Source organism: Olea europaea, chromosome 2 (assembly GCF_002742605.1).
Source record: "Olea europaea var. sylvestris chromosome 2, O_europaea_v1, whole genome shotgun sequence".
Classification (NCBI taxonomy): Eukaryota; Viridiplantae; Streptophyta; class Magnoliopsida; order Lamiales; family Oleaceae; genus Olea; species Olea europaea.
The window spans coordinates 114767-141009 of record NC_036238.1 but is presented as its reverse complement, the minus strand read 5'-3'; the positions used below and the strand labels follow the sequence as shown (position 1 = coordinate 141009).

The 26243-nt window shown below is 32.0% G+C and overlaps 3 protein-coding genes across 3 annotated transcripts; 2 read left to right on the top strand and 1 right to left on the bottom strand.

Moving 5' to 3' along the window:
* The first annotated feature begins 268 nt into the window (after window positions 1-268).
* Window positions 269-3502, top strand: LOC111408011. The gene is made up of 4 exons (XM_023037754.1): window positions 269-1680; window positions 1823-1919; window positions 2838-2946; window positions 3233-3502. Exons 1-4 carry the CDS (start codon window positions 1555-1557, stop codon window positions 3309-3311), a joined length of 411 nt encoding a protein of 136 aa, XP_022893522.1. The 5' UTR covers window positions 269-1554; the 3' UTR covers window positions 3312-3502.
* Window positions 3503-5184: 1682 nt separating this feature from the next.
* LOC111408001 (ras-related protein RABH1e) lies at window positions 5185-7774 on the bottom strand. Its single transcript, XM_023037742.1, has 6 exons — window positions 7452-7774; window positions 6721-6791; window positions 6219-6307; window positions 5934-6045; window positions 5659-5749; window positions 5185-5569 (listed from the first exon to the last, which is right to left on the bottom strand). The coding sequence occupies exons 1-6, from the start codon at window positions 7566-7568 to the stop codon at window positions 5426-5428; spliced, it is 624 nt and encodes a 207-aa protein (XP_022893510.1). The 5' UTR covers window positions 7569-7774; the 3' UTR covers window positions 5185-5425.
* Window positions 7775-12275: 4501 nt separating this feature from the next.
* On the top strand, window positions 12276-17758 carry LOC111370722. The gene is made up of 11 exons (XM_022992568.1): window positions 12276-12549; window positions 12867-13052; window positions 13410-13783; window positions 13897-13988; window positions 14079-14113; window positions 14259-14842; window positions 14952-15182; window positions 15266-16086; window positions 17332-17398; window positions 17505-17572; window positions 17665-17758. Exons 1-11 carry the CDS (start codon window positions 12276-12278, stop codon window positions 17756-17758), a joined length of 2826 nt encoding a protein of 941 aa, XP_022848336.1.
* The last annotated feature ends 8485 nt before the right edge of the window (window positions 17759-26243 follow it).

Genomic DNA, 26243 nt, shown 5'->3' with positions numbered 1-26243 from the left:
TGTGAACTCAATTATGCAAATTGACGGAACAAATGCATTAGTAACATACTTTTACCTTCTTCATACAATTGAATGCTTGTGTAACATAATATATCGTGTGGATGTGTAGAATCCTTATGAAACTATTGATTTCTACATTTGAGGTATGGAATTTTCTTTGTATTCTGAATATGGCAACCCTCCCCAAAAAAAAAAAAAAAAAAAAAAAAAAAATACAAAATCCCCCAAAAAAAAAAAAAAAAAAAAAAAAAAAAAAACTTACGGAAATCTAAAATACTTAAAAGTGTTCATTACCAAATTAGAGTTTGGTGCATAGTTGTTAAATAGTTGCTACAACTTGTACTTATTGAAGGATATTTCTCCACAGTGAGTCTCAATCACACTTTTCTTTATAATAATAGAAGCCTTTCCTAGTTGCAGTTAGATGTAATTAGGTAATTCACACAGATCATTACTTGACTTCATATACTCTTAGGATTTCAAGACTCGCAGTTTTAAAAGTACATTTTTCTTCCTTTAGCCATTCATATGTAATTTTTCAGTGTGCACTTGTAGCTTTCATTTGTGAATGTTGAGGATCTGATATATAGAATTTCAAAATATGAGTTAATTTCTGTAAGCTTTCTACTACTCTTAGCTTGATAAATTCTGCTCTGCTTTCAATTGGTAATTGTCTGTTGGACGAAATCGTCTAAGAAAAAAAAAAGCATGCTAAAGTACACTTGCGCAGGAAAACTGACCTTTCCAGGGTTCTCACTCATGCAATGAAAGAGAAAAATTTCACATTTTTTTGTTGTTTTTTCGTGTAACATTCGTCAAATTTTGAAATGTGGATAAAGAGGAGTGCTGATGTTTTTATTAAACACCGTAGTATAGTTTTCACTGACTTAAAAGTGCAAGTGTATTTTTGTGTCAGAATGACTTTGCCTGCATAATTTACTTCTCTGCTGCTTTATTTTGGAGTCAAACATAAACTTGATTTCTAGTGACTTGGCTTGTTGTCAATTTTTCTATTAATTTCATCTCTTTCCCCTTTTTGGATCTTGTCATGGCTTTTTACCCTCTTGTGATTTATTCTTGATATTTAACTTATTGAGAACATGTTTGGCAAAGCTTTTATAGATTATAAGCTGTGCATCCTAATGCTTGGATGATAAGGGGGTAAAAGTAGGAAAAAATCGTGGGTCCTATGAATATGTGGATAAAAATAGAGTTTGATCAGCGTATAACAATAATAAGCTTTGACAAACATGCTATTAATCCACATGATTGTAGTTTACCCTTTGTGTTCCCTTCTGCCCTCTGCTTTTTTGTACTTCTGTTTATAGGCAAAATCTGTATTTGTTATAACAAAACCATCAGATTGCAATAATTCTGTATTTCATTCTTTTTCAGTGCCAAAAACATCACATTGTGGGGTTACCTGATGGAGGAACTGCCAAACCCCAGTCCGACCCTCAATTGAATATTGTCAGCCACGTGGAAAATTTTACTACAATCAAAAGTGAGACGCAATTCAATGCTGAATCAAAATTGCAGGATAACGCCAACTTAATGATGGATGAAGCAAGCAATTATGTCCCCTGCATTTTAGATGTTGATATTGAGACAGGAAAGCCACACAACCCTATAATCTATGACGAATCTGTTGAAATTTTGAAGACTGATGATTCCTTAGTAGTAAGTTCTCTGCCCAAGAGACTCGACTTTTATTTCTTTAGAGTCCATATAAAATACTAAAAATCAGAGTCATATTCAGTGTCCTTGTCATGCAATCTTTGGTCAATTATGCAATTGAAAAGGATTATTTATTGCTGTGCAGAGGGCATTGCAGAGAGAGATTAACCTACAAATAGGAGGAAAATTCATGCAGCTCTTAATGAACCATAGCCCTGATATACCCAAGTTCGCTTCAAGAGGTAATTATCTTGCTTCACAACCTTTTGACCTTTGTGTCTTTAGTGAACTGTTGAATTGTGTGTGAACCTTTTTATCCCTTCCTAAATTTTTATTGGCATGCCGCTATTTTTTATTTTATTTATTTCCCTTCCCTTTTGCAGCACTCTCCTTAACTAATAGTCAAATGTAACTAACCTAATTTATAGTTAGTTAAAAGAAATCGAACATGATCATACTATGGTACGGATTAAACAAATCATAATCCAAATTTCAGTTGTGGATATCTAGTATCTCTTGGTGCACACAAAATCGTGAGTGATGGCCAACTACATTCACACGTGAAACTTCTTCTTCCTGCAACTATTTAGCTTCTCCATATTCTAGACTCCAAGTTTGGCATAAAAGAAAGGCTTATGTATAATTAAACCATCTATAATACTTCCCAAATGGATTTCAAGTGGTTCAACATGGTATCAGACTTGCAAAGGTCTCAAGTTTCATCGCCGCCCATTTAAATGAATGATTGTTCATGTGTAAGACTTTTAATGGGAAAATGAGCCCCCCTACTCATGCGGGGATGTGTTGAAGATAATATTTAAATGATATATATGTACTCCTCTTAAGAGCTTACATTTTTAGATCAAGGGGTTCAACAGCGTGACATCTACCAAATATTAGACGAGTGGTTATATATTCCCTTGTACATATGCAGCCTTTTATCATCCTTGGAGGTCATTACTAGCAAAACTGTTGCAAACCATGGTTAGCCAATAGGACTGAGTCGTTTATGAGAACAATACTTTTTCACATTACACTTTTTTTCACATTTCTTTTCTTATGACTTGAAATAGAGCTAATTCCATACATTTTGCAAGTTCAATATTTTTGCTGCGAATAAAATTTACTTGCTTACAAACTTTTTTTATATTGTGAAGCAGATAAATATCTGATTGATAGAGTCTATGATACGCCTACTAACAGATCAAGGAAATATAAACGATCCGTCTCCTTCAATTCAAGAAGAGTAGTTCTCCTGTTCTCTATCTTGTAAGCATATTATCTTTCACATACTTGATAAAATAAGTTATTTTATTGCTCTTTTTTCAAATTTGATAATTATTTAAAATTAAGATCATTTAAGTATAATATAATTAAATTGAACAAAGATGAATAAAACTTCCAGTCACTATAACTTTTTAAATCATTCTTTCTCATTACAATAATTAAGAAAAACAACCTGGCATGTAGTTGTACAAATTCTTGAAAAAGGATCATGTAGTCGACCCTAAATTTATTTTGAACAAGTGCTAATTAATTTATATTTTATTTGCAGGTCTAGTATTGGATCGATAATCCTAATATACCTGACACTGAGAGTGAGGCAGATTGGCGACACATCTGGTAGTCTTTAGCTTTTTTTGTTACAATCTTTTGTGAAAGAGTCTTGTTAGGAAGTATTTGGCTTTGCTCTTCGCCTCTTCCTCTTTTGCTTTTGTTTCTCTGATGTAGGTTTTTCATCGATGTACATAATTTGAGAATTTGGAAGTATATACATTAGCTGTTTCAATTGATCTTTGTATACGAGTTTCCTGTTTCCTTGTCATTGCTGTACATTTGTTTCTTAAGGGTTATTTTTACAGCAAATCCTCTTTGCTTACACGAGATTTTTAGGCCTCAACCCAAATAGAAATGGGGATTTGGTATTGTCCCTTACCTCTACACATGAGATGGGAACATCTAACCTTACCTCAAGAAGTACAATTTAAGGCGTTTGAGTACCCCTAATAAATTTTTTCAACATACAAACTTGAACAGGAACCTTGTTACACTTACAGAATATGGTTCACAGAATTAGTACAGGTGGATCAAGGGTGGACCAATTGTTTTGGGTTGTGGGGTCAATAATTAGAATCGTGCTACAGTGTCCACATGAATGACCGCGGGGTTGACACAACACACACACGAGGTCGGGATTATTTTATTCATAGTGACCCCGCTGGACATGTGAGGGCATGGTCACTTGCGAGTTCATCCTCACGGGTTGTGCTTAGCTGCAAAAATTAATGTGTAATTTTTTTAAAATAATATAATATTTATAAAAATAAGTTAATACGTATTTTGACATCTTAAAAGTGTCTTATAATTCTATTATTATCAATATTGTTAAATGAATTTTGCAATATGTATAGTTTTATTTACCATGTCATTTATAGATATTGAGCTAACGACGAGTAAATCAAATTGGATGTAAGAAGTAAATGAAATTTAAGTTTAAAAAAAATAATAATTTGAAAGTAATTCAAATTACATTTAATCCGTAACGATTTTAGAATTTTTGACATTATATTTAATGTAAAATTTCCTAATAAAATGATGTAAATTATATTGGAAAATTTATCGTAAAAAAATAAACGTTAATGAAATAATTGATTTTTTTTTTTTAAAAAGACGAGTTAAACGCCTCTTTTTAATACGTACGTTTGACGCATATTTAACTATTTTCGATATTTGTTGGGACCATTCAATATAACTACGATGTAGTTTTCATAACGAACTTCTAAATAATGTAAGGATTTATAGATTTGGATAGTATATGATCATTGACAAATTTTAAAAATTAGCATATTATCAAAATTATATTAAAAATGTAATATTTCGATTTCATTTGGTATGTATTAAAGAGGGTCGAAAACGGGTTAAAACAACCATTTTCTGAAGGGAAAAAAAAAAACCAAAATTTTGTGGGGTCATCTGACCCATGTGGGTCTGCCCCTGAGGTGGACTACTTGGCAAAATCAGGTTGAAAGATGGGGAAAAAAATAAAGAACAAAAAAATTAAACCACATTTGTGAAACAAAACCTGTACACTAAGCATTTTTCACTTGAACGTTCAAGACACAAATCTCTCGCTTCATTTAAGATTGTTATATATACACTAAACAAGGTCGACACTTCTAAAGAAAAGAGACATGTAACTAATTTGGTTATTATATTTGTATGTATATATTTTTTTATAATTGATCAGCTAGCCACGCCCTGCTGTAGTGCCCAGAGAATCAGGCTTGCTTCAAGGAAGGGACTGGGGCTAACGAAGTCCTTACTCCTATTCTACCAACTACTCGGGAGAGGAGAATAGTACTGCCTTGAGGCTAAGAGTTTCCAACTGTTATCAAAGTAGTATTGCGAGAAAAAATGTGATAAGAATCCCCATCGAGGATTGAAATAGAATGAGTCGACAACTCAAAATCCACTCCCTTTATATAGCATTCGTCTTAAATACAAGCAAATGAAACTTTTAAAAAACTTTATAAATTGAATAAAGGAACAAATCTCTCGTTCATAGAATTCAAACAAAAATGAATAAGTACACTAACGAAAAAACACTACTTTATAGAATCTTTCTTCCTCTTACTGCTGCAACCATATACTCAATGAGAATAGCTATACAAGGCAATTAGCTTGACACATTAAGTTTTGGGTAATTTCAACCTTTTTTCGTCCCCTTCGTTCTTCTTAAGTACAATCTCTAGCACGCGCAGCCACCTCCTTGTTGCTCCGTCTGGGATGTATTTGTAGATGGCTTCAAATTCACATCGACCATATCTTCCTGTTTCGTTGAGGAAAGAGTTTCCATTCCTGGCAAAGCCGCAGCTATTTTCCTGAACAAAGGCTGAAATAGCTCTTTCTTAAGGATGCGGAAGTAGAAAAATCATAACTTATAAACACAGTTACACAATGAGATCAAAGAGGTATAATTACCTTTATATTAAAACCAGCTTTAGCACTTGTTTCTATAAACATGATGCCAAATTCACGTGCCTTTGAATCTCCTTCTTCAATCGAAACTTGCCTGTTTATGCAGAACAATACTTGAGATCAATTCTGGAAAACTATTTATTAGTATTGAAGTTTCTCGACTAGATGATTCTAATGATCATTTGATGCTAAAAAGCATAAAAACAGAGGCCCAAAAGACTCACCCCAGCAGCTAAAACCAGAAAAATTGAATCACAATCTATATTTTTTTCCCTCACCTCTTATCAACAAGATCAGTTTTATTCCCTACGAGAACAACAATGACATCGCTCCCTCGTTCCGTATGTACTTCCTCTATCCACTTTGAAGTGTTCAGAAATGACTGTCGATCTGCGAAGGTTCACTACTCTATAAGAACTAAAATAACATTATATTACAAGCAAAATAAGAAGTGAAATTAAAATGAAGTTCATAGAGAAGATCACCAGAAAACTTGAGGAAAAAAAGACTAAAAATATAGCATTGTGAACTTGTGAAAGGAAACTCCCTGGGCTATTACTTACTAGCAACATCGTACACAATCACTGCCACAGAAGAATCCCTAATGTAGCTTGGAATAAGACTCCTAAATCTCTCTTGACCAGCAGTATCCCTGTGACCACAAAAAGTTTGTTTCGATACACGTAAAATATGGATATGAAGTGATGCAATGTACAAAATAAAACAAAAATGTGATCGTGATTCGTGAGCCAATATCGGTAAACTGGAAAAAGTTATAAAGTCCTGAACTAAAACAAGGTAAAAGAAGAAGTCATTTGAGTAAATGCACAGTGGACACATTTTTTCGGACCACAATTAAACTGCTGGACCACCTCATGCTTAAATCTGACAGTTTATCGTCTGATAAGTTAACGAAACCAATTTTCATCACTTCAACATTTGATAACATAATGTTCAAATGACAATTCTATAATCCAGAGCCAAAAAGGCAAGAAAAGAACATGAAATCAAAAAATGCATAAAGTCATGCTATCTTGAGCAAATCTAAAATGAAGAATGAATTACCAAAGCTGCAAGCGAACTGTTCGATCTTCAAGGTACATTGTTTTTGACAAGAAATCAATGCCAATAGTAGCCTGCATATGAAATTACAAAATTCAGACTGAGTTTGACGGAATCATCATCATATCATCAGCCATTTATCGAAAAAAAATCAACATTTTAAAGTTCAAAAGTCTAAATTTCGTCATTTTCACATAGATTAGAACTTTTTGATCAAAATCATTTAACCCGTTGTTTTTTACTTATGATCCCATCCTTTCAAAAGAAGAGACCAATTTCAAAACTCAAGGCAGTTCTTTGAGGCTGAGTCTTACTCCAATTTTCCTATGTGCACTAAATGCAATTGAAGTTCTTCAGGTTGAATAATTAAGCAAATCATAAAATCCAGAAATTAAAAGAAAATTAAATTGATGAACAATTGAAAACCTATATCATCAAAGAAAAAAAATTTAAGGTGCAGAATAAACACAGATTGATAGTAAAAGAATATGAAATTAAAAAGACCAAATTACCTCAGAACTAGAACGTGGGCGTGATCGTCTCCATTTACAATTAAAAACTAATTCAGTTTAAAATTAAATGCAACAGTAAAACCGATATCTAATTAACGACACTTTCCCCGTTAAACATCTTTAACAATTGAGAATCATATTGACAACCAAAATCACGATTTTTATTCGTATACATGCAAATTCAGATCGTAAAACATAAATCCAATAAAGATCGAAGCAAACCTGATAAGTGGTGTCGAATTTATCATACATAAAACGGGTAATGATGCTTGTTTTTCCGACCGATTGATCGCCGAGAAACACCAATTTGTACTTGGCTAAAGGCGACACCACTGCCATCCTGTATCTATAATTGGAATTATATAGTTTAATTCGCTACAATCATATATGCGTGTATGAATTTGTTCAGTTGTTTTCCGATTTTCGATAAATGGGATGAACAGATCTGATCAGATCCGGATGTGAAACAGGAAGAAAGAAAATTAAGGAAGAAGAATGAGATTTCGTGAATTTATGGAAATTGTGAGCGTGCGATGGAGAGGGTCATGCCATGCACTAATCAAGTAATCTAATCAATTCATTTGGGGGATGAAACCGCCAAGTCAAAGTCAAATTCCTCCGTTTCTACTTCAGGCAAATTGCACGGGAGTCCCTCTATTCTTAGAGAGATGAAATGAAAGACTCTTTTTGTCAAAATTATGTGAAAAGGTCGACGAAAATGAGTTGTACTCGTAAGGCGAAGAGAGTTCATCATTAAGATAATTCTCCTATTCTATTAGATGATCAAGTCTGAGAGCACTCGAGACCTTAGTTATCTAGTTCTATCCTTCGATTACTTGAGAATGGAGAGAATACTTATTCTCTTATTCAATTTTTTTGGGGTTTACTAAGAGTTAGTTTGGGAGCGATTATATGAAATGAAAGATGAATTATTATTATTATTATTTTTTGGATATCACATGATTCTGAAGTAGGAAATTGGGTCCACATGTAACATTATTTCATTGAATGAATGTGTGATAGAAAATAAGTTGGAAGAAAAATGATTTTCGAAAAAGCCGTGACAATCAAACCCTAATTCTCTCTCGGTTGACTTCCAAATCTTCGACTCGTCAGGTTAACCTTCATCTTTTCGTGCTCAAAGTATGATTGATGTATTAATCTTCATTGTACGGTTTGACTCAAATTAAGAATTCATAAGTCATGACGATATTATTTTCATTTCTCTCAATATGTAATTCTTTCAAATAAAAGGTCTCTGATTCATGGAGTAGCCAAAACTATTACCATGTATGAACTCGTTGGTACAGGTGAATTATGAATATTATATATCACTACTATATAAAAAAGGCAATGTCTCGATACTGTAGAAAAAAAGTAGATTCTTCCATTTTTACACACTCTAGCAACTTTTTTTTTTTGGAGCAAAACCGACGCCGTCCGCCTGCTCTTCCATTTTCAGACAGTAGCAATTTTTTTATTTTTAATTACAATGATGCATCCATTTGTCTTCAGTTTAGGTAGATTTTTCGTTCTTCTTCTCCATTTTCGCACACTACTGTCTAACTCCTTTTTCTTTTTAAGTTTCATTGGTTCCTTTCTTTTCTCCATGTATGTATACTATTTCAGTTCCTATTATATTTGGGATATCTGTATTTTGTGCTTCAATTATTGCGCTTATATTGTATTTGTTATCTTTGTTTGTTTGATCGTTGACGCATGTTTTTTTTCTCTTACTAGATAAAATAAAGTTATTTCTGCTGGCCTTATTTTAGTTTGCAGGTAGTGGTGGAGAATGTTTTCAACTTCTCTTTAGTTCGTGGTAGCAGTAATATCTAAAGGTTTTTCCTGCGATGATTAATGGAGGGAAAATCTACTTTCATATGATTTGATTTTTCATTTTTCTTGTATAGTGTTGAACTTCGATGCTGGTGTTGATTTGTTGTACACAAACTCTGGAGTGAATTAGGATTTTTTGTTGTATATTTTGTATGGATTTTTTATTGAAATTGAAATTTGTGGAGTTCTGCAGCTCAATTTCATTTAACGGAGCTTGATTGATTTTTTTCCTTACATTTTGTGTGAATTGGTTTCATTTCGAATTTTTGCTGTTAATATTTTCTTCTTCTTTTTTTTTTCTTTTTTTTTTGGTATGTAATGAATCCATATCAAAATATAAAAAAATAAAATGAAATATATGCTTATGGTGGTTTCTATATAAAAGTGAATATAAAAATAAATATTTTGGTGGAACAATGTATCTATTTGCGTAATGTGTGTGCGAATTTCTTATGAATATTTTATTTCAATTAAGGAGTTTCAATGAAGGAATGGTGTTGTATTGTTCAATTTTAGATATTTGGGAATCATTAAAATGTGGATGGAATGGATTGGTAAATAAGAGAGTAAATAGAATTGGGCGTGGAAATAGCAGAATAGATTAACATGGATTAACATGAAAATAAAATATTTTCCGTGTATATAAATTCATTTAGAAGAAAGTAAAGAGGTCTCATAGACGTGTCAAACTTCCACCAATATGGTCTTTTTTGTAGACGATGAACTTTGGGGGTTCACTGTTCAAAAGTTCGAAAACACATGTATCGTCCATTTGTAGTTCTTTTTCTCTAAAAAAATCTACCCAATCTATAGTCATACATCTTATTAGACCATTTGGTCGCAAATTTGTGGTGAGCTCCTAGTTGTGATGTAAAGAATCGTGAATTTGAACACTTCGCATATCTCTTGGTAGGTAATATCAAGAGAACCATCCTAGTATACACTGAAAAATCATGAATGAATAAATTATTGATCTTTGAATCAAATTTATGCGGAAGAGATGAATGTAAAATGAGCTATTAAAGATGACACCTACAATTTCCTGATGGCTGTTGTGATGAGGTGTTAGTGTTATTTCAAATGCAGGGTTATCTGTATGTGAAACGTTGTATTCTTCGGGAATATCGGAGTCATATGTGACCTCTAATCCAGAATGGTCAAATATGGTATTGAATGTGGAGTTTCCGTTATATTCAAATACCAAAACATGAGCATCCTATAAGTTATGATAGTCAAAAAATTGTTCCCATCCATCGACAAAATATATTCTTCCATTATCTCTTTCCAATCGTATTATGACAATTATACCATCATATGCAGTTACTTGTACTGTGTCACCAAGTTGGTGTCTCCAATCGTTAACAAAGGATTTGGGAAGCATCTATACATATACATTAAAAAGTATAAGAGAGATATTAAGAATGCATCCATTCAAATGTGAGAGGAGAAACTGTCGTGTGACTAACCAGATGGGTATTATGATTTTGTGGAGGAGTAATGATTCTGAAGAAACGATGTGGCACCTCCATTCTGTCTCGATATAGTACAATGAGAATTTTGTTAAAATAACTATATTATTTACATTGTGGAGGCCCTAATATATATTTTAAGGTAGATTTTGCAGTATAGGCGAGTTAGAAAGTTTGTTAATGGAAGTTCCATGTCTATAAAATAAACTTTGTAAGTGATTTAAAAAAGAAAATATTCTATGTCGTTGTAGAAGAATATCGTGAAGTTTGGTAAGAAATTCATGATTTGTGTTCGATTTTTAATAGAAGAATTGAAGATTGACATTTAGTCTATCTCAATAAACAAGATGTAAGTTAAAACTGCAAAATTTAATGTTGAAAAAATAGCTATGGTAATCAAGAAAGAGTAGATAAATACCTGATTTTCTTTTTGTTGAGCACCTGCAAGCAAATATATGTAAATATTTTATGTGAGAAGTGATTTAAGGTAAATTTTGAAAACATGAAAAGCTATTTAAATTAAAGGATATGTACTTCCTCTATTTTTTCCTTTTCTCCAAGTTTGACAAGAGGTTCATGGGTTGTAGAAATGGATAATATGTTACCGAAAAAGCTTGATCTTACTCTTCCCAAAAAAAAAAGAGGAGAAAAAAATTATTGAAATATTACGTGAGTGACTATTTTATCTTAACACGTTTCACACATTATTTGATTGCACTCAAAAGGTTACGATTGGAGATGTGATTAATATGTAATATGTCTATTATTTATCTATATTTCTACTCATTTGAAGGATTTATATAATATTTCTATATATAAAAAATGATTTATATTTTATGTATTTATTTTAAGAATCACATATATTAAAAAACTAAATTGATTAAATGAAATTAAATTTTGATGCTGAGAGTCGGTAAAGGAAAAAGAAAAGGGAAAAAAAATGAAATTTGTTAGCCTTCGTAATTACTACGGAGGCTCAATGTGAGCCTCCATAATTACGGAGGTAGTTTGGTGCCTCCGTAATTATGGAGGCTCAATCAAAGTTGAGCCTCCGTAATTACTACGGAGACACTATTTTTTTCCTCCCTCTTTTTCTCTTAGCTGTTATTACAACAAATAGTTCAATATTTTTTTTTTGTTTTGTTGAACATAATTTTATATGAAGTTATATTTTAGTTTAAACATGAGTTTCTTATTTTGTATGAAATTTAACCAATAGTCGGACTTTCTTAACGTTATTTTTAAAATTTTGCAATTTCTATTTATGTGATGATAAAAATTTATAATATATAATATAGAAATAGAAAAATGAATAAGTATATTTAGTTCTTTTTTTTTTATTCTTACAACTATAGTACTTAGGTGAGTATAATTTATTCCCCTGTCTATGTCATTTTCATTTTACCCTTTGAACGAAAAACGTCGTTGTTTTCCTTTCGTTCGTGCAAGCACCTTGTCTTTGTCTTTATTTTAATCATTGTCCTTATTTTCATCGTATCTTTTCCATTCCTTTCATCCTTCTGTTTTCTCCCTGTCTTCAATTGCGTGTATATCTTGTTCAGCGATAGACCTATTGTTGTTGATGGATTTCATTTTTTTCCGATATATTTCCTATTGTTCGGGTCATGAAAGTGTATGCATTTTTTTGGCTTCTTTTGTATGAGGATATTGTTTTCTCTTAGTTATGTTTCCAATTTTATTGAGTTGATTTTTGTGGTTTCTTTCTTTCAGCAATACAATGAGTAAGCAATATTGGACGCCTACATCTGCACAACTTCAAGTTCTTGAGTCTATATTTAATCAAGAGAATAAAACCCTAAACAAGTTAAGGATCATGCAGATAGTCTCCGAACTATCGCTGCATGGAGAAATCTCTGATATGAATGTTTATAATTGGTTTAAGAGCAAACGTGCTCGTTTAAGAAGGCTGAACTTATCCACACAATCACACGATTCTGAACTTGTAATTCAGCCAAGGGTACAAAAAGACAAATTGTATAAGAGACATATAGGTATGATTTATTGTTAAAATGTGATTTCTTGTTGGTTTAATGTTTTTTACGTAATTTTAATATAAATATTTAGTATTATAGAAGTATCTACAAGTTCTATACATATGCCAGAAAGAAGGATGAGATGTTGTCCTAAATTCACAGCAGGTTTCGTAGATTGAATATATTTTTTTATAATTTTTTTTTTGCATCCAGCTATTTATTTAGTCATGTTGTAGTACACTTCCTTTCATCTTGTTTTTGTAAAATTATTTTTTAATCCAATTTTTGCACTTCTGTTGTCTTTCAGCGATCTTATACTAATTTTATGATTGTAGATTCTATTGATCAGTATGTCGAATTACAGAAGGATCTTCATGTTGATGAAAGCATTGACATGAAAAAGCAATTTGAAAATGACAATATGCAATCTCAATGTGGTTCACATGTTCCTATCATTTTAGATCGTTCTAAGAAAATTGATATACAAAATATTCCAGTTGAACCTTATATTCTTCCGTCTTGTACAATTTGTAAACATTGTGGTGCAAAAAAGTTTTACAAAGAAACTAAGAGTTTTTGTTGTTGTGATGGAAAAGTTAAATTACAGCTGAACAGTGTTCCCCCATAATTGTATGAGTTATTTACTTCTACTTCATGTGAAGCGATTGCTTTTAAAAAAGTTTTTCGTACTTACAACAACCATTTTTATTCACTTTATTTGATGTTAAATATGATAAAAATTTGTGCAAAAATAATAGAGGTGTATATACGTTCAAAGTTCAGGGACAGGTATACCATTTTATAAATCCACTTCTACCAATTGATGGAAATCCTACGTATTTGCAATTATACTTTTACGATACTTATAATGAAATTAGTAATAGACTACAAAATTTCAGATAGGTTAAGTGAATCAACTTTGAAAAAGTTAATAGATATCTTAAAGATAAATCCATATTGTCGTTTCTTTCGATCATTAAGTGAAGTTTCTGATTTTGATTCATGCTGTATCGTGTTGAGGTCTGATCCGGATCTCGACCGGAGAGTGTATAACATGTCATCATGTGAACAGGTGGCTGCAGTGTGGGTTGATGAGAATCCATCTGCAAGCATAAAGACTCGTGATAAATTAATTTATGGGCATTCCAATATTGCACATAGAGTAAATTACTACTATAACTGTTATGATCCACTTCAATATCAATTAATTTTTACCTATGGAGAACCTGGATGGCATGAAGGTATTGAAAAGGTAAATTTGAATACTTCAATAATCCATAAAGATTTCATACAAATCAATCACATTGATTCGGCCGAACAACTTATAAATATGGAAAATCGTGGTAATTTTTATTACTATTGAAGTTTTTTAATCTTTTTAGAGTGCATAAATGTATTCTCATTTCTAGATCCGTCTTTGTGACTTTAAGTTTTTTTCCTTTCAGCTATGAAGAGAGGTAAGAAACAAATTACTGTGTCATGCCGTGAATATTATTGCTACAAACTTCAAATCAGACTTTCAGATAAGTCTGTATTCCTTCATACAGGCAGACTTCTACAATAATATATAATGGATATGCATGTTAAGATTGAAATTGCGAGATTAGATTATTTTCGTAATAATCAAAAGACTATGCGATGTGAACTTTACCAAGGAATTTTAGATAGTATACAAAATGGTGAAAATAGAGACTATAAAATTGACAAATCAATTGTGTTGCTTACAGGGTTTATTGGGGGTCTTAGAAATTTAACTAAAAGATATATGAATGCAATGTGTTTAGTTCAAAGATATGGAAAACTTGATGTATTTTTAACAATGACATGCAATCCAAATTGGCCTGAAATTAAACAAGAATTGAGGCACAATGATAGTATACAAAATATGCCAAATTTGTTAGCCCTAATATTTCGAGCAAAATTTGAAGAACTAAAAATAGATTTAATAAAGAGAGAAATTCTAGGGTCTATAGCTGCCTATGTGTATGTAATTGAATTCCAAAAAAGAGGTCTACCTCATGTTCATTTTCTTCTGATATTTAAAACGAATTTTAAGATTACTAATTCTATGCAAGTTGACGAAATTGTTTCTTGTGAAATACTAGATCCAAAGAGAAATCCTCACCTGCATGCTACTGTGGTCAAACACATGATGCATGGTCATTGTGGACAATTAAATCCTACAAATATGTGCATGAAAAATAACCATACTTGTAAAAACAAATATTCAAGAGAATACATTTTGCATACTTCATTAGGTAGTGATTCATATCCACTTTATAGGCGTCGTGACGATGGTGTTACTGTTAGGGTCAGAGGGTCTGTACTAGACAATAGATAGGTTGTACCATATAATCCTTATATTTTAGCTAAGTATGATTGTCACATTAATGTTGAAATATGTTTTTCTGTTAAAGCAGACAAATATTTATACAAATATGTATACAAAAGGACATGATCGTGTTAATTTTACGGTGAATAAAGAAACTAATGAGCATTATGTTGATGAGATTTCGAATTATCAAACCGCTAGATGGATATCTGCACCGGAAGCTATATGGAGAATTTTTAGTTTTGATTTATTCGACATATCTCCTTCTGTAGTGTCTTTGCAGTTGCATATTGAAAATACTCAGTTGGTTATGCATATGGTTTATCAGAAGTTATAAATAAAGACTCCATCCAACGAACAATGTTAACTGAATTTTTTAGAATGAATGTTTCAAATGAAAAGGCACGAACTTTACTTTATAAGGATTTTCCTACATACTTTGTATGGAATATATATTTTCGAGTTTGGAGTCCTAGAAAAAAGCAAAATGTTATTGGTAGAATAGTTGCTGCTAATCCATCTGAGGATGAGAGATACTTTCTAAAAGTTTTATTGAATCATGTTAAAGGGCCTAAGTCTTTTCAAGATTTAAGAACAGTTAATAACATTGTTGTGCCTACTTATCGCGAAGCTACATTTTTTCATGGTCTAATAGGTGGGAATAATTATTGTGAAATGTGTTTAAATGAGGCTATCACCTATGAAATGCCTATATCATTGCGTCGCCTCTTTCCTAATGTGTTAATTTTTTGTAACCCTGCAAATTCTAGGAATTTATGGGTTAAATTTATAGTGTACATGATAGAAGATATTTTACATGCAAGCATGACAGTAGGTGATGCCGAGATTAGGGTTTTGAGATGTATAAATTCATTCTTGGAAGTTTTTGGTACAAACATAAATGATTTTGGTCTGCTAGATTTTGACGTTATTGTGAATGATGCTGATGTGTTAGCAAACATGATTTTAGAAGAGACTACAAATATTAATGTTCAGTGTGACATGCATTTTACAGAGAATTTAAATAAGGAACAACAATCTGCCCATGATGTTATTTTAGACTGTGTTGTAAATAATAAAAATGGAGTTTTTTTTATTGATGGTCTAGGAGGTATTGGAAAAACTTTTCTGTACAAGGCATTACTTGCTTTAGTACGATCTCGACAACTTATTACATTAGCAACAGCGTCATTGGGAGTGGCTGCTTCTTTATTGCCTGCTGGGTGAACTAGTCATTCACGTTTTAAAAATCCCACTTTAAGCAAGTTCTGATATGCGATGTTCAATAAGTAAACAATCATCACTTGGTCAACTTTTACAAATGACAAAGCTAATTGTGTGGGATGAAGAACCGATGATTAATAGATGTGCTTTTGAAGCTTTGAATAAAATGTTAAAAGATATTGTGAATGTGAATTGCTAATTGGTGGAAAGGTTGTTGTATTTGGAGGAGATTTTAGACAAGTGTTGCCAGTAGTAAAAAAGAGGAACAAAAGATGATATCATGAAGGTCAGTTTAGTTTTTTAAGATTTATGGCAATATTTTACACAACTACCATTGACTGAGAATATGAGAGTTAAATTAGATCATTTGTTATGTGAATATTTACTTAGAATTGGTAATGGAATAGAAAGAGAACATACTTGTCACACGATTAAACTTCCTTCAGATATAATAATAGATTTTGAAAGTGAATTTGAATCATTGAAAAATTAATTGCTATTGTGTTTCTTAATTTTCACGTATATGGTGACAATTTGAATACTAACAGAGTTATTTTGACTCCAAAAAATGAACATGTGGATATAATAAATAATATGTTAGTTAAAGAAATTTCAGGAGAGATATTTATATATTTTAGTTTCGATGAAATAATTGATAAAACAGAAGGATTTATTCATGAGCACTTTGTGAATAGTCTAACTCCAAATGATATCCCTCCACATGAACTTGTACTAAAAAGAAATTGTCATGTTATGTTGTTTAGAAACATTAATCCTTTAGAAGGTTTGTGTAATGAGATTAGACTTATTTGTCGAGAATTTAAACGAAATGTTATTTTAGCCAAAATTGGAATAGGTGAATATCGTGGAAAACAAATATTTTTACCTAGAATTCCATTTATTCCATTTGAAGGAGATAAGTATTCGGTACCATTTAAGAGAACTCAATTTCCCATTCGTCTTTGTTTTGCAATGACCATTAACAAAGCTCAAAGTCAAACTTTAGATTTCGTTGGACTATATTTGTCTGAACCTATTTTCTGGCATGGTCAATTATATGTCGCTTTATCTAGAGTAAGAACAAGAGAAAACATAAAAGTTCTAAGAAAACCAATGGATGAGATAAAATCACACAATTGTTGCATAAAAAATGTAGTCTACCTTGAAATTTTGAATTTGATAATATTACTTAAGAAGTCTATAATTACAAGTTTTGCTTAATTGGACTGCCAATCTATTGTTAGTCTAAAAGAGGATATTTTCTCTGCTAATCCATCTTGTTTCAAGGAGAATAACATTGAGCTATACAAGGTTAGTTATTCTTACATGTTATTATGCGTTTCAATTATGTTTTACATGTTATTATGCGTTTCAATTATGTTTTACTTGTTATTACGAAACATGGTGCATATAAAAGGGTAAGATCATTATCTTTAAACATGTCCTTCATAATATTCCATGTTCAACATATCTTTATTTATTTGGGTCAGTGACAAGATACGAAAAGAAAGGATAAAAAACACAAGTTTATTACATAATATTTCAATCAGTATATTCTGATTATCTACTACAATTAGGACTTACAGGGATGAAGAAAGCATTCGTTATTACAGATATCTACCGCAATCTTTCGTCTATATATACTCATCCTATCCGACGAAACTGATTTAATTGGATATTCCAAAACAAAGCATTATATATATTTGAGCACGAAAATTCCATAATTAGGCCTGTGGAAGAAATAGTTTAGTGTTAGAATAAATGACTAAGTTTAGGAAATTAAATATTCTGCTAAAAAACAAGCCACTTAAATGCGTACTCATTGTTTGCACAGTTTAGGTAAGGTACAATCTCCTGCTCCATTTGTTTATTTCTATGTTTCCTTATATCTCCTCTAGAAGATAAAGTCGTTTTCAATAGTGCTTCCACCACAGTCAATGAAGCTTTTACATGTGCTTTTACTTGATCCGGTGTGTGGACGTTATTACTGCAATAATATATTTGGAATTTTCATTTAGGAATATTGACAAGGAAAAGGTACAAGCTATTGCCCGAATATGAGCACGGAATTAATATATACTTGCATCTCATCCAAGGACAACCAAATATAGGTACTTTGTCATTCACATAACTTTGCAAAAGAGTTCCATCTGGTTCACCTCTGGTGGTTCCCATTCCCGTGTCAATATGCCACATCATGTGACGAACACATTCTACTTCAAATTTGAAATCCATAATTGCATATTCTTTTGAAACAAGCAGACAACCATCATTCATGAGCCGCCTCAATAGTTTTAACTCTAGCTCAATGTTCTGATAAAATAAATAGATATAAATTAGAATATATATATCGACTATGAAATAAAATCTATTGTAATTCATAGACTTTACTTACAGCAATATTTATGTCCCGTGTTTGATCCATTAGAGTTTTCAACATGTCTCTTCCAAAGATATTGTTACTGTCATTATCCAAGTATGCACTGTATGACATAATTTTAATTAATTCCAAATAAATCAAAAGAGAACTTGAAAATTTGAGCTAATACAAGTAAAATTAGATTTATTACCCAGATTGATTCTCCGCTATAAAATTTCTAATTTTTATGTATCTTTGCATAGGATAGTCTTCCAGAGGACGATCTGAAGATGATGAAGATTGTATTTATTTTCCCTTGTTTTTTTCTCTTTTATTGACCTCTTAGAGCTCTCAATTTGTTCAGCTGTTGATATCTCATTTGGTTTATCGCAAGGAACAACACTTGTATCGAGAGGGACATCTTGTTGCATGGAATCTATGATGGTTTCCATGTTTGATTTTCATTCAGATAACGTGTTCAATGTTTCCTGATTTTGTTTATCGACATAGGATCTCGTTGAACTTAAACTGGTATCAATATAAGATTGCATACCCTGGTATTTATTTTCCTGCCACTTCTGTTGCTGTTCGAAAAATTGCCTTTGGTTGTCAAGAATTATCTGATAATGATGTTGCATGTAATCTTCTTACCATTTTTTTTGCTCCTCAAATAACTGTTTTTGGTTTTCAAGAACCACATGGTGGTGAGCTCTTGATTTATCAGCAAATTTTGCTTTAAGTTGCTATATTAACTAGACACGTTTGATGCTATGTGTTGCCTATAGATACCCAACAATTCTTCCATTTTATCTTCACTTAGAGTTGGAGCCACTGGAAACAGAGCTAGACCCAAATACAGGTGAAGATGCAAAAGTACTGGGAATCGTCGTTTCTTGCACATATATATTGTTTGGGATTTGTTCTATTGCATTATCCAATACTCCATTTACAATCTCATCTAATTTACTGTGTCCATCATCCACTAGCAATGAAAGAGTTCCGTACCAAAGACTTTGTAATTCTTCTTCATTAGGCTGTAGCACAGTTATCATTTGAATTTGTATTCAAATTGAAATACCAAAATTGTTTATTTTGAGTTTAATTTTATTTTAAGATAATTGAATGTGAGAGTAATTGTATATTCATAAAAACGTACATTACGAATAGACAAAAAAAGCTTTATCTCTTTTCCAGTTACAAATTGGTTGGGTTTCCACTTGAATATTCTTGGACACTGTGGTTTTTTATGTTTACGATGTCCAAATTTCTTTTCAATCTTTGGAAATGCTTCATATATCCAATACTACAAGATAATTAAAAATAAATATTATATGTATAAAAAAATTTTATGGGATGTACATAATAAGTCAATAAAAGAATAGGGACTAATTACCTGGAATGCGAGTGGATACCCATGTAACGCATACTTGCATTATGTTTGTTCATTCCATTGCATCCTTTACATTCTTTCAGATTGTGATGCTTTCAATGAATATAACAAGATCAAATATGCTTTGCGACCCTATAGATATACAAGGAACTCATCCAGATGCTCAATCATACCAAGAGTTCTATAATCAATTTGTCTTGAAGTGGGTGTCAACACACATTCGACCAACATGACTAAACCAAGTTTCAATTTATCTTCTTCATGTTTGCACGCATGGAATGCTTCATAAAGCATCCTCATATTGATTCGACATGTACCATTAAATTATTGATTTCTAAGACGATCATTTGTATCATTAATGTCCATGGATGGTACATGGCAAGGTAATCCAGTAATAAGACAAAATTCTTGCATACTAAATCTGGCTACACGATCGTCTAACCTTACCCAAATTTCATCATTTTTCCCACAATTCACAAGCCTCAATATAAATTCATGCACCAACCTACTACTAAATTGTACATTTTTTCCTTTGTAGAAAGTTCCATAAAGAAATTCATAAAAATGACTGTACATCAACGAAAGTTGCTCATTTGAATCTAGAAATTGTACAAAGTCTCTAAAATATTCGAAATTTGGATACTGGACAATTGTAGCAGAAAATCATTAATCCGGAGAAATTATGTATTCTAGAGACATCTGCATAAATTATTCCAAAAATCACATCGTATTTATAAATGAATCTAAAAATTAAAAATAGAGAAACTTTTTTTAAGAGTTCCAAATAAATATTATATCTTCATAACTTATACATGCATAAATATTTTAAAATTGATAATAAAATATCTGATGTTCGTGTCTAGACAATTCAAACAATTCATAACATAAAATTCGTGACATAAAATTATGCTTCGCCTCCGTGATTATGGAGACTTGGCCTCCGTAATACGGAGGCTTGCCATGGGCAAACCTCCGTAACACGAAGGCCTCAACAAGGCCTCCGTGATTACGGAGGCAGGCCTCCATCATATGGAGGCCTTGTTGTGGCCTCCGTAATTATGGAGACCCATTATGGAGGCTTGGGTCTCAATAATCACGGAGTTCTTATGGGTAAAATTGTTGCCCATACACAGATCTGTGCAGATATATACAAGTTTCTTTGATTGTAAATTTTTAAGTAAAATTGTTACATTTTTCGGCCAATTTCAGAGCTTTTCCTGTTTAAATCTGCGGGGAGTTTCTCTTGAAAATGTATAGATTTCTGGGACTAAAAATATAATAAATGAGCTTTATACCAACCACAAGATAAAAAGCTATCACATATGAGCTGTATATTATTATTGTTTTATGCATTTGGTCAACAATCAATGAAGTATTTTTGTTGTATTATGAAATACAAACTATTCACACCTTTTATAGAATCTCAAATCTACATCTTTGTTTGAATTCTTTGATTTCATACACAAAATCATACATCAACATATTCACGTGTATTTAGATATTTATTACAATTCAATTTATTTAAGCTAAATAAATAATTGAATCAAAATTTCCTTCCATTACAATAAAGGTTTGTAGTATGAATACTTTTTCCCCGATGAATACAACTTAATTTAATTCAGAGATATTCTTGTACCATGTTTAAACCTTTGCCAGCCCATGTCTATGTTCAGTCATTATGAATCAATAGAGTATGGATATGATAAGATTTTACCATGTAAATTTTGATCTTTTTCCTTTTTTAATCCAAATTTTGACGTCCTTTTATTATATTTATAATAGGGAGAATGAATAAAATATAGCTTTACGTATTTTGTTCTAAGTGTAAATCCTTGAACTCACGTTATTTCTGTACTATCAGTAAATGAATATTACAAGTAATCTCCATATCTCATGCAGACAACAAGTTATGACAGTATATGACTAATAATAAGATTTTACGTAGTACATACTTGTATTACTTTTTATAAAAAAATAAAATTAAGAATAGAAGATAAAGTACGGGAAACCAAATATGATATAATTTTACATGTCTATATATATTTTCTTTTATTTGTCAATTGGATATCTCAAAATCGTTTACAATAAAAATTTTCCTTTTGTGTGTATTTTGCCTCTATTATTCTGTTACGAAGTCGCCACGATGGAAGAACAGTACCAACTTCTACCAGAAATTATTTCCAACAATCAAAAGTAGAAAGTTAAAGTGATTGTAGTTGAAAAACAATCACCAAAGCTTTCGAGACAAGGCAATGGAAGGTACCAGCATTTGATGTTAATGGATACTCAGGTAAATCTTATTCATACATTTTTTCTTCATTTCTTTTTGTTTTTTGTTTTGTTTTTTTCTTAATCTAAGATCACGTATATTACAGTTATTTATATGGTTCCTCATCATTTTTCAGGGTAATACTATTCAGGCTGGCTTATATGATTTCAATATCACTGCTTTTGAGGATCAACTTGTTCTGGGAAAAACTTATACTGTTTCGAAAGCTTATGTGAAGAACAATACGACAAATTACAGATATTCGACTGGCTCTCTACAATGGACAATATCTGGAGAAACTCGCATTGAAGAACTGAATGAAGATAATCTAGAGTTTGTATTTTCAACATATCAATTGACACAGTTTTATGAACTCGAACAATACATGGATACAGATGCTGATTTAAGTAAGACGAAATTTCATAGATATTAAATAATCATATATTGATTCTACAAAATTATAGTTTCCTTCAAATTTGTACTGCTTATGTTCAGAAAAAAGAAAATTTGATGGCTCATTTCAAAGTTGCAGATATACTTGCAGTTGCAGTTGATATGACACCCAAACGATCGATTCAATCCAAAGATGGCAACCAAACTTGGTTGCAAGATATCATACTTCTAGACATGAATTTCAAAACAATAGTGCTTACACTTTGGGATTCATTTGTTGATAGAGAATGCTTACTGATAACAGACATTATTGACAAAAAGCCAGTCATCTTTGCAACCTGTCTAAAGGTTACATCATTCTTTGGTATGTTCTATTGTATTATTTAAACTCCTCTTAAGGCATATATATAACATCCTTTACACATTTTCCATATTGATATTATATAGGTTTAAAATTGTCCACGAAAGTCCGTTCCACTTTTTTAATAAATACACCTTTCAACGCAGTAAAACAAATGACAGAATGGTATGTAAAAAGTGCTATATTTCATTATTCTCTTTTTCCCTTTCGATTATTTTCCACACATTACTATTGAAGTTACTAATTATCTTCATATCTTTTGATTAGAGTAAGAACAAATTCCATTATAATAGATAATTTTGTATTGAAAAAATCATACATGGAGGAAAGCCCCACAAATCTTTCTCCAACCGTGCGAAATAAATTTACTCCTATTCAAAATCTTCGAAGACACCTTCTAGCTGTAATAATAAGGTTACGTATGCTATTCAATCTGTATTTATTTCCTAATATAGAAATATATATTACAAGATATACTCAATCATATTATTTATTTTTCCTTGTAATTTCTCTAAGTATATCCATACGGTAACACCAAAAGTTTTATTGGATAAACGGCATAGCAACAACAGATAAAATTGATAGCAAATCTTGGTACAGGCTTGCAACAACTGTTTTAGACGGTCGAATGTTGATTTTGGAGAAACATGTCTTTGTATTTTTTGTAAGAATCCCAATTTCAAAGCTATTCCTCGGTAAAATACACTAACAATTAATTACTTTTCATTTTTTACTTCATTTGGTGAAGGTAAAATATTTACTTATGCATGACCTTTCTACTTCTCTTTATTACTCTTGCATCTATTAATAATAATTTCTTTTTCACTTTAGGGCTAGAGCATATGTGTAGCTTTCAGATGTCACGGGATCAATTAGTGCAAATGCAATTGGTAAACCAGCTGAGAAACTACTATTTACAACTTCACAGTCTTTGATGGAGGAAATCAAATTTGTAAGAAATCAAACTTATCTCAAACATTTTGCCATTCAGTACATATTTTAGTAGAATAATATTAATACAATTTGAAATTAACACTGGGTTCAAAGACAAATTTCGAAGCAACCATTAAAAAAATGCAGGATACTGAACGAGCTTTCTACTTAAAAGCATCGCAAAATGAACCTAATTCATCAAGTTATAGATTTGATATTAACTCTGTAACAGACTTAGACCATACAAGTCCAGAGAGTCCAGAGACAATAAATCCAAGCAAATATTGATCATACAAGTCATGAACCAAAAATCCAAACAAACGTTAACAGTCAGGTTGTGGTTACAGTAGTTGGGAAAACTGTTGAGAAAAACGTTAGTACAGACTATCAAGAAAATTGATCACCTCCAGTGAAAAAAGCCCTTTTCAAATCTTTCAATGAGAGTTCCAGCTTAAAAGTGGCTTGTGATGAAAACATAAGTTCAGACACAAATCCATTTGCCCACAAAGAAAAATTGGAGTAAATGGTAGTCGAAATATTTTCCGTAAAACCAACATTTTGACAAGAGTGCTATGTGGTTTTGTGAAATTTTTGCTCTTACGTTTTGTGAAATTTGTCTTCATTATAAATTTGATCTTGAAATTCTATTTTGTTAAGTATGTATAATTTCCTGATCAAAAGCTGGCAAACAAAAAAAGTAATGACAAATGATGTATATGTAATTCCTATATCATCCATCTCGAAAACCAGTCATTATTTTGGCTATACTTTGTAATTAACGATGGTAATGAAGTTAATTTTTATTCTCTCTTATCTACCATTGACTGTAATATAAACACATGATTAACTATGATGAATTTACAAATTTACAAATCACAATCAAACATATCAATATGTATACTATTGTTTCGCACGGGTTAGTCGCTAACAATTAAAAAGGGATCAGACGATTGTGTAAGGGACAATCCTCTTGAGACAAAGTCCCAAAAAGGGGTGTTTTTATTGGCGATGACTTTACAATTGAAAAATAAAAATAGAATGCCTTCAAAGGGTGCAAGCACACGAGTTACTGTAAAAGAAGTGTTTAAATCTAAACTAAGAAATTTAAAGTTACATATTCTCTGTTTGAAAGTGTTTGAATCGGGGTCCTTTGCTCTATATCTTTTCTTCCTTTTATACTTCCTGGATGATCTCTTCGTGATCAACCGCTTAAAAACTGCTTGATCGCTCTATAACTGCCTACTTTCCTCGTAGTGGCCAACTTGTTGTGGAACTGCCTTCTCTAACTGCTGTCATTACTTTTGTCGTTCAACCGTCTTCAATTGAATCGTGGAACGTCATAGGACTACCCAATAACTGTTTCATTAACTGCACTTTTGGGTAACCATAACATCTTATATTTGCTAAGATGCTGGGCGACTCGAATGTTTGGACGAGAGCAGGGTCACAGCTCTGGGCGACTGCATGGCAATTCATTCGCTCAAACCTTGGGCGACTTGCATCCTTGGGCGATGGTATTACCGCGTTCATGGGCTTCCTTTTTTGGGCTTTTATCCTGCATTGCCTGATTGGTTCGTTCTTTGGGCTATTTGATTTTTGGGGATCTTCCAATTGGACTTCATTCCTTGGGCTATCCGACTTGGGCTGAACTTTTTGTGTGTCAACAACTATTATCTCAATTATTTGTTGGTTAGTTCCTTGCCAATAATTCCATCTTCAGATATATTTTCAAACATATTCAATACCTACGCTAACCAAATCATAATTCATACACAGCTCGTGCATCGCACGTAACATAGACTAGTATTATTTTACAAAGATTGAAAGAATTGAAGCTTCTAGTCTTCAAATATATTCTAGTTAAAGTCATGTATTTGACAAAATAAATAACTTCTAAACATCATGTATTTGGTATCGAGTGTTGAATCACAAATGCTTGTTTGACCTAATTCTTCAACTTGTCGCCTTAATTGGTTAGGCTTCCTATACAAAGTTTCTACAAATTTAATGCCATCAAAGTTCCTAGCGTTTACAATATCGATATTTGGAGAAAACTCTTGGTAAACTTGGAACGGGGCGATTTCGTTATGTCTTTGGTTTCATTCTGCGGTTCCCATGTATCTTTGGACAAGAAGCTTTTCAAAAGAAAAATGAGGAGAGAACGGAGCGATCTACATCTTACGCCAAACCAATTGTTTGTTTGCAATGGTTTGAACGAATCTGAGAAACGTTTTAGATTTCACTCTTGCCTTTGGTTTACCTCAGTTAGCGGGTAGCCTAGTCGAAGTTCTCAAGATCTTTGGAATTCATTTATTTCTCTTAGGGGTGGCTTGCTTTGGTTTTGGGTAGACCTGGACTGGATACCATTCCTGCTAACGACTTTCAACTTCGCTCTCTGGTGAATGGGTCGAGAGAGATGGGGGGGGGGGGGGGGGGGGGGAAAAACCAAAA

Coding starts and splice junctions, on each gene's coding strand:
- LOC111408011 (XM_023037754.1), top strand. CDS start 1,555: ATGATGGATGAAGCAAGCAATTATGTCCCCTGCATTTTAGATGTTGAT. Junction 1,920..2,837: donor ACCCAAGTTCGCTTCAAGAG/GTAATTATCTTG, acceptor ATTGTGAAGCAG/ATAAATATCTGATTGATAGA. Junction 2,947..3,232: donor GTTCTCCTGTTCTCTATCTT/GTAAGCATATTA, acceptor TTTTATTTGCAG/GTCTAGTATTGGATCGATAA.
- LOC111408001 (XM_023037742.1), bottom strand. CDS start 7,568: ATGGCAGTGGTGTCGCCTTTAGCCAAGTACAAATTGGTGTTTCTCGGC. Junction 6,792..7,451: donor AATTCGACACCACTTATCAG/GTTTGCTTCGAT, acceptor TTTCATATGCAG/GCTACTATTGGCATTGATTT. Junction 5,750..5,933: donor ACTGATCTTGTTGATAAGAG/GTGAGGGAAAAA, acceptor CTGCATAAACAG/GCAAGTTTCGATTGAAGAAG.
- LOC111370722 (XM_022992568.1), top strand. CDS start 12,276: ATGAGTAAGCAATATTGGACGCCTACATCTGCACAACTTCAAGTTCTT. Junction 12,550..12,866: donor ATTGTATAAGAGACATATAG/GTATGATTTATT, acceptor TTATGATTGTAG/ATTCTATTGATCAGTATGTC. Junction 17,573..17,664: donor ACATATCTTTATTTATTTGG/GTCAGTGACAAG, acceptor TACTACAATTAG/GACTTACAGGGATGAAGAAA.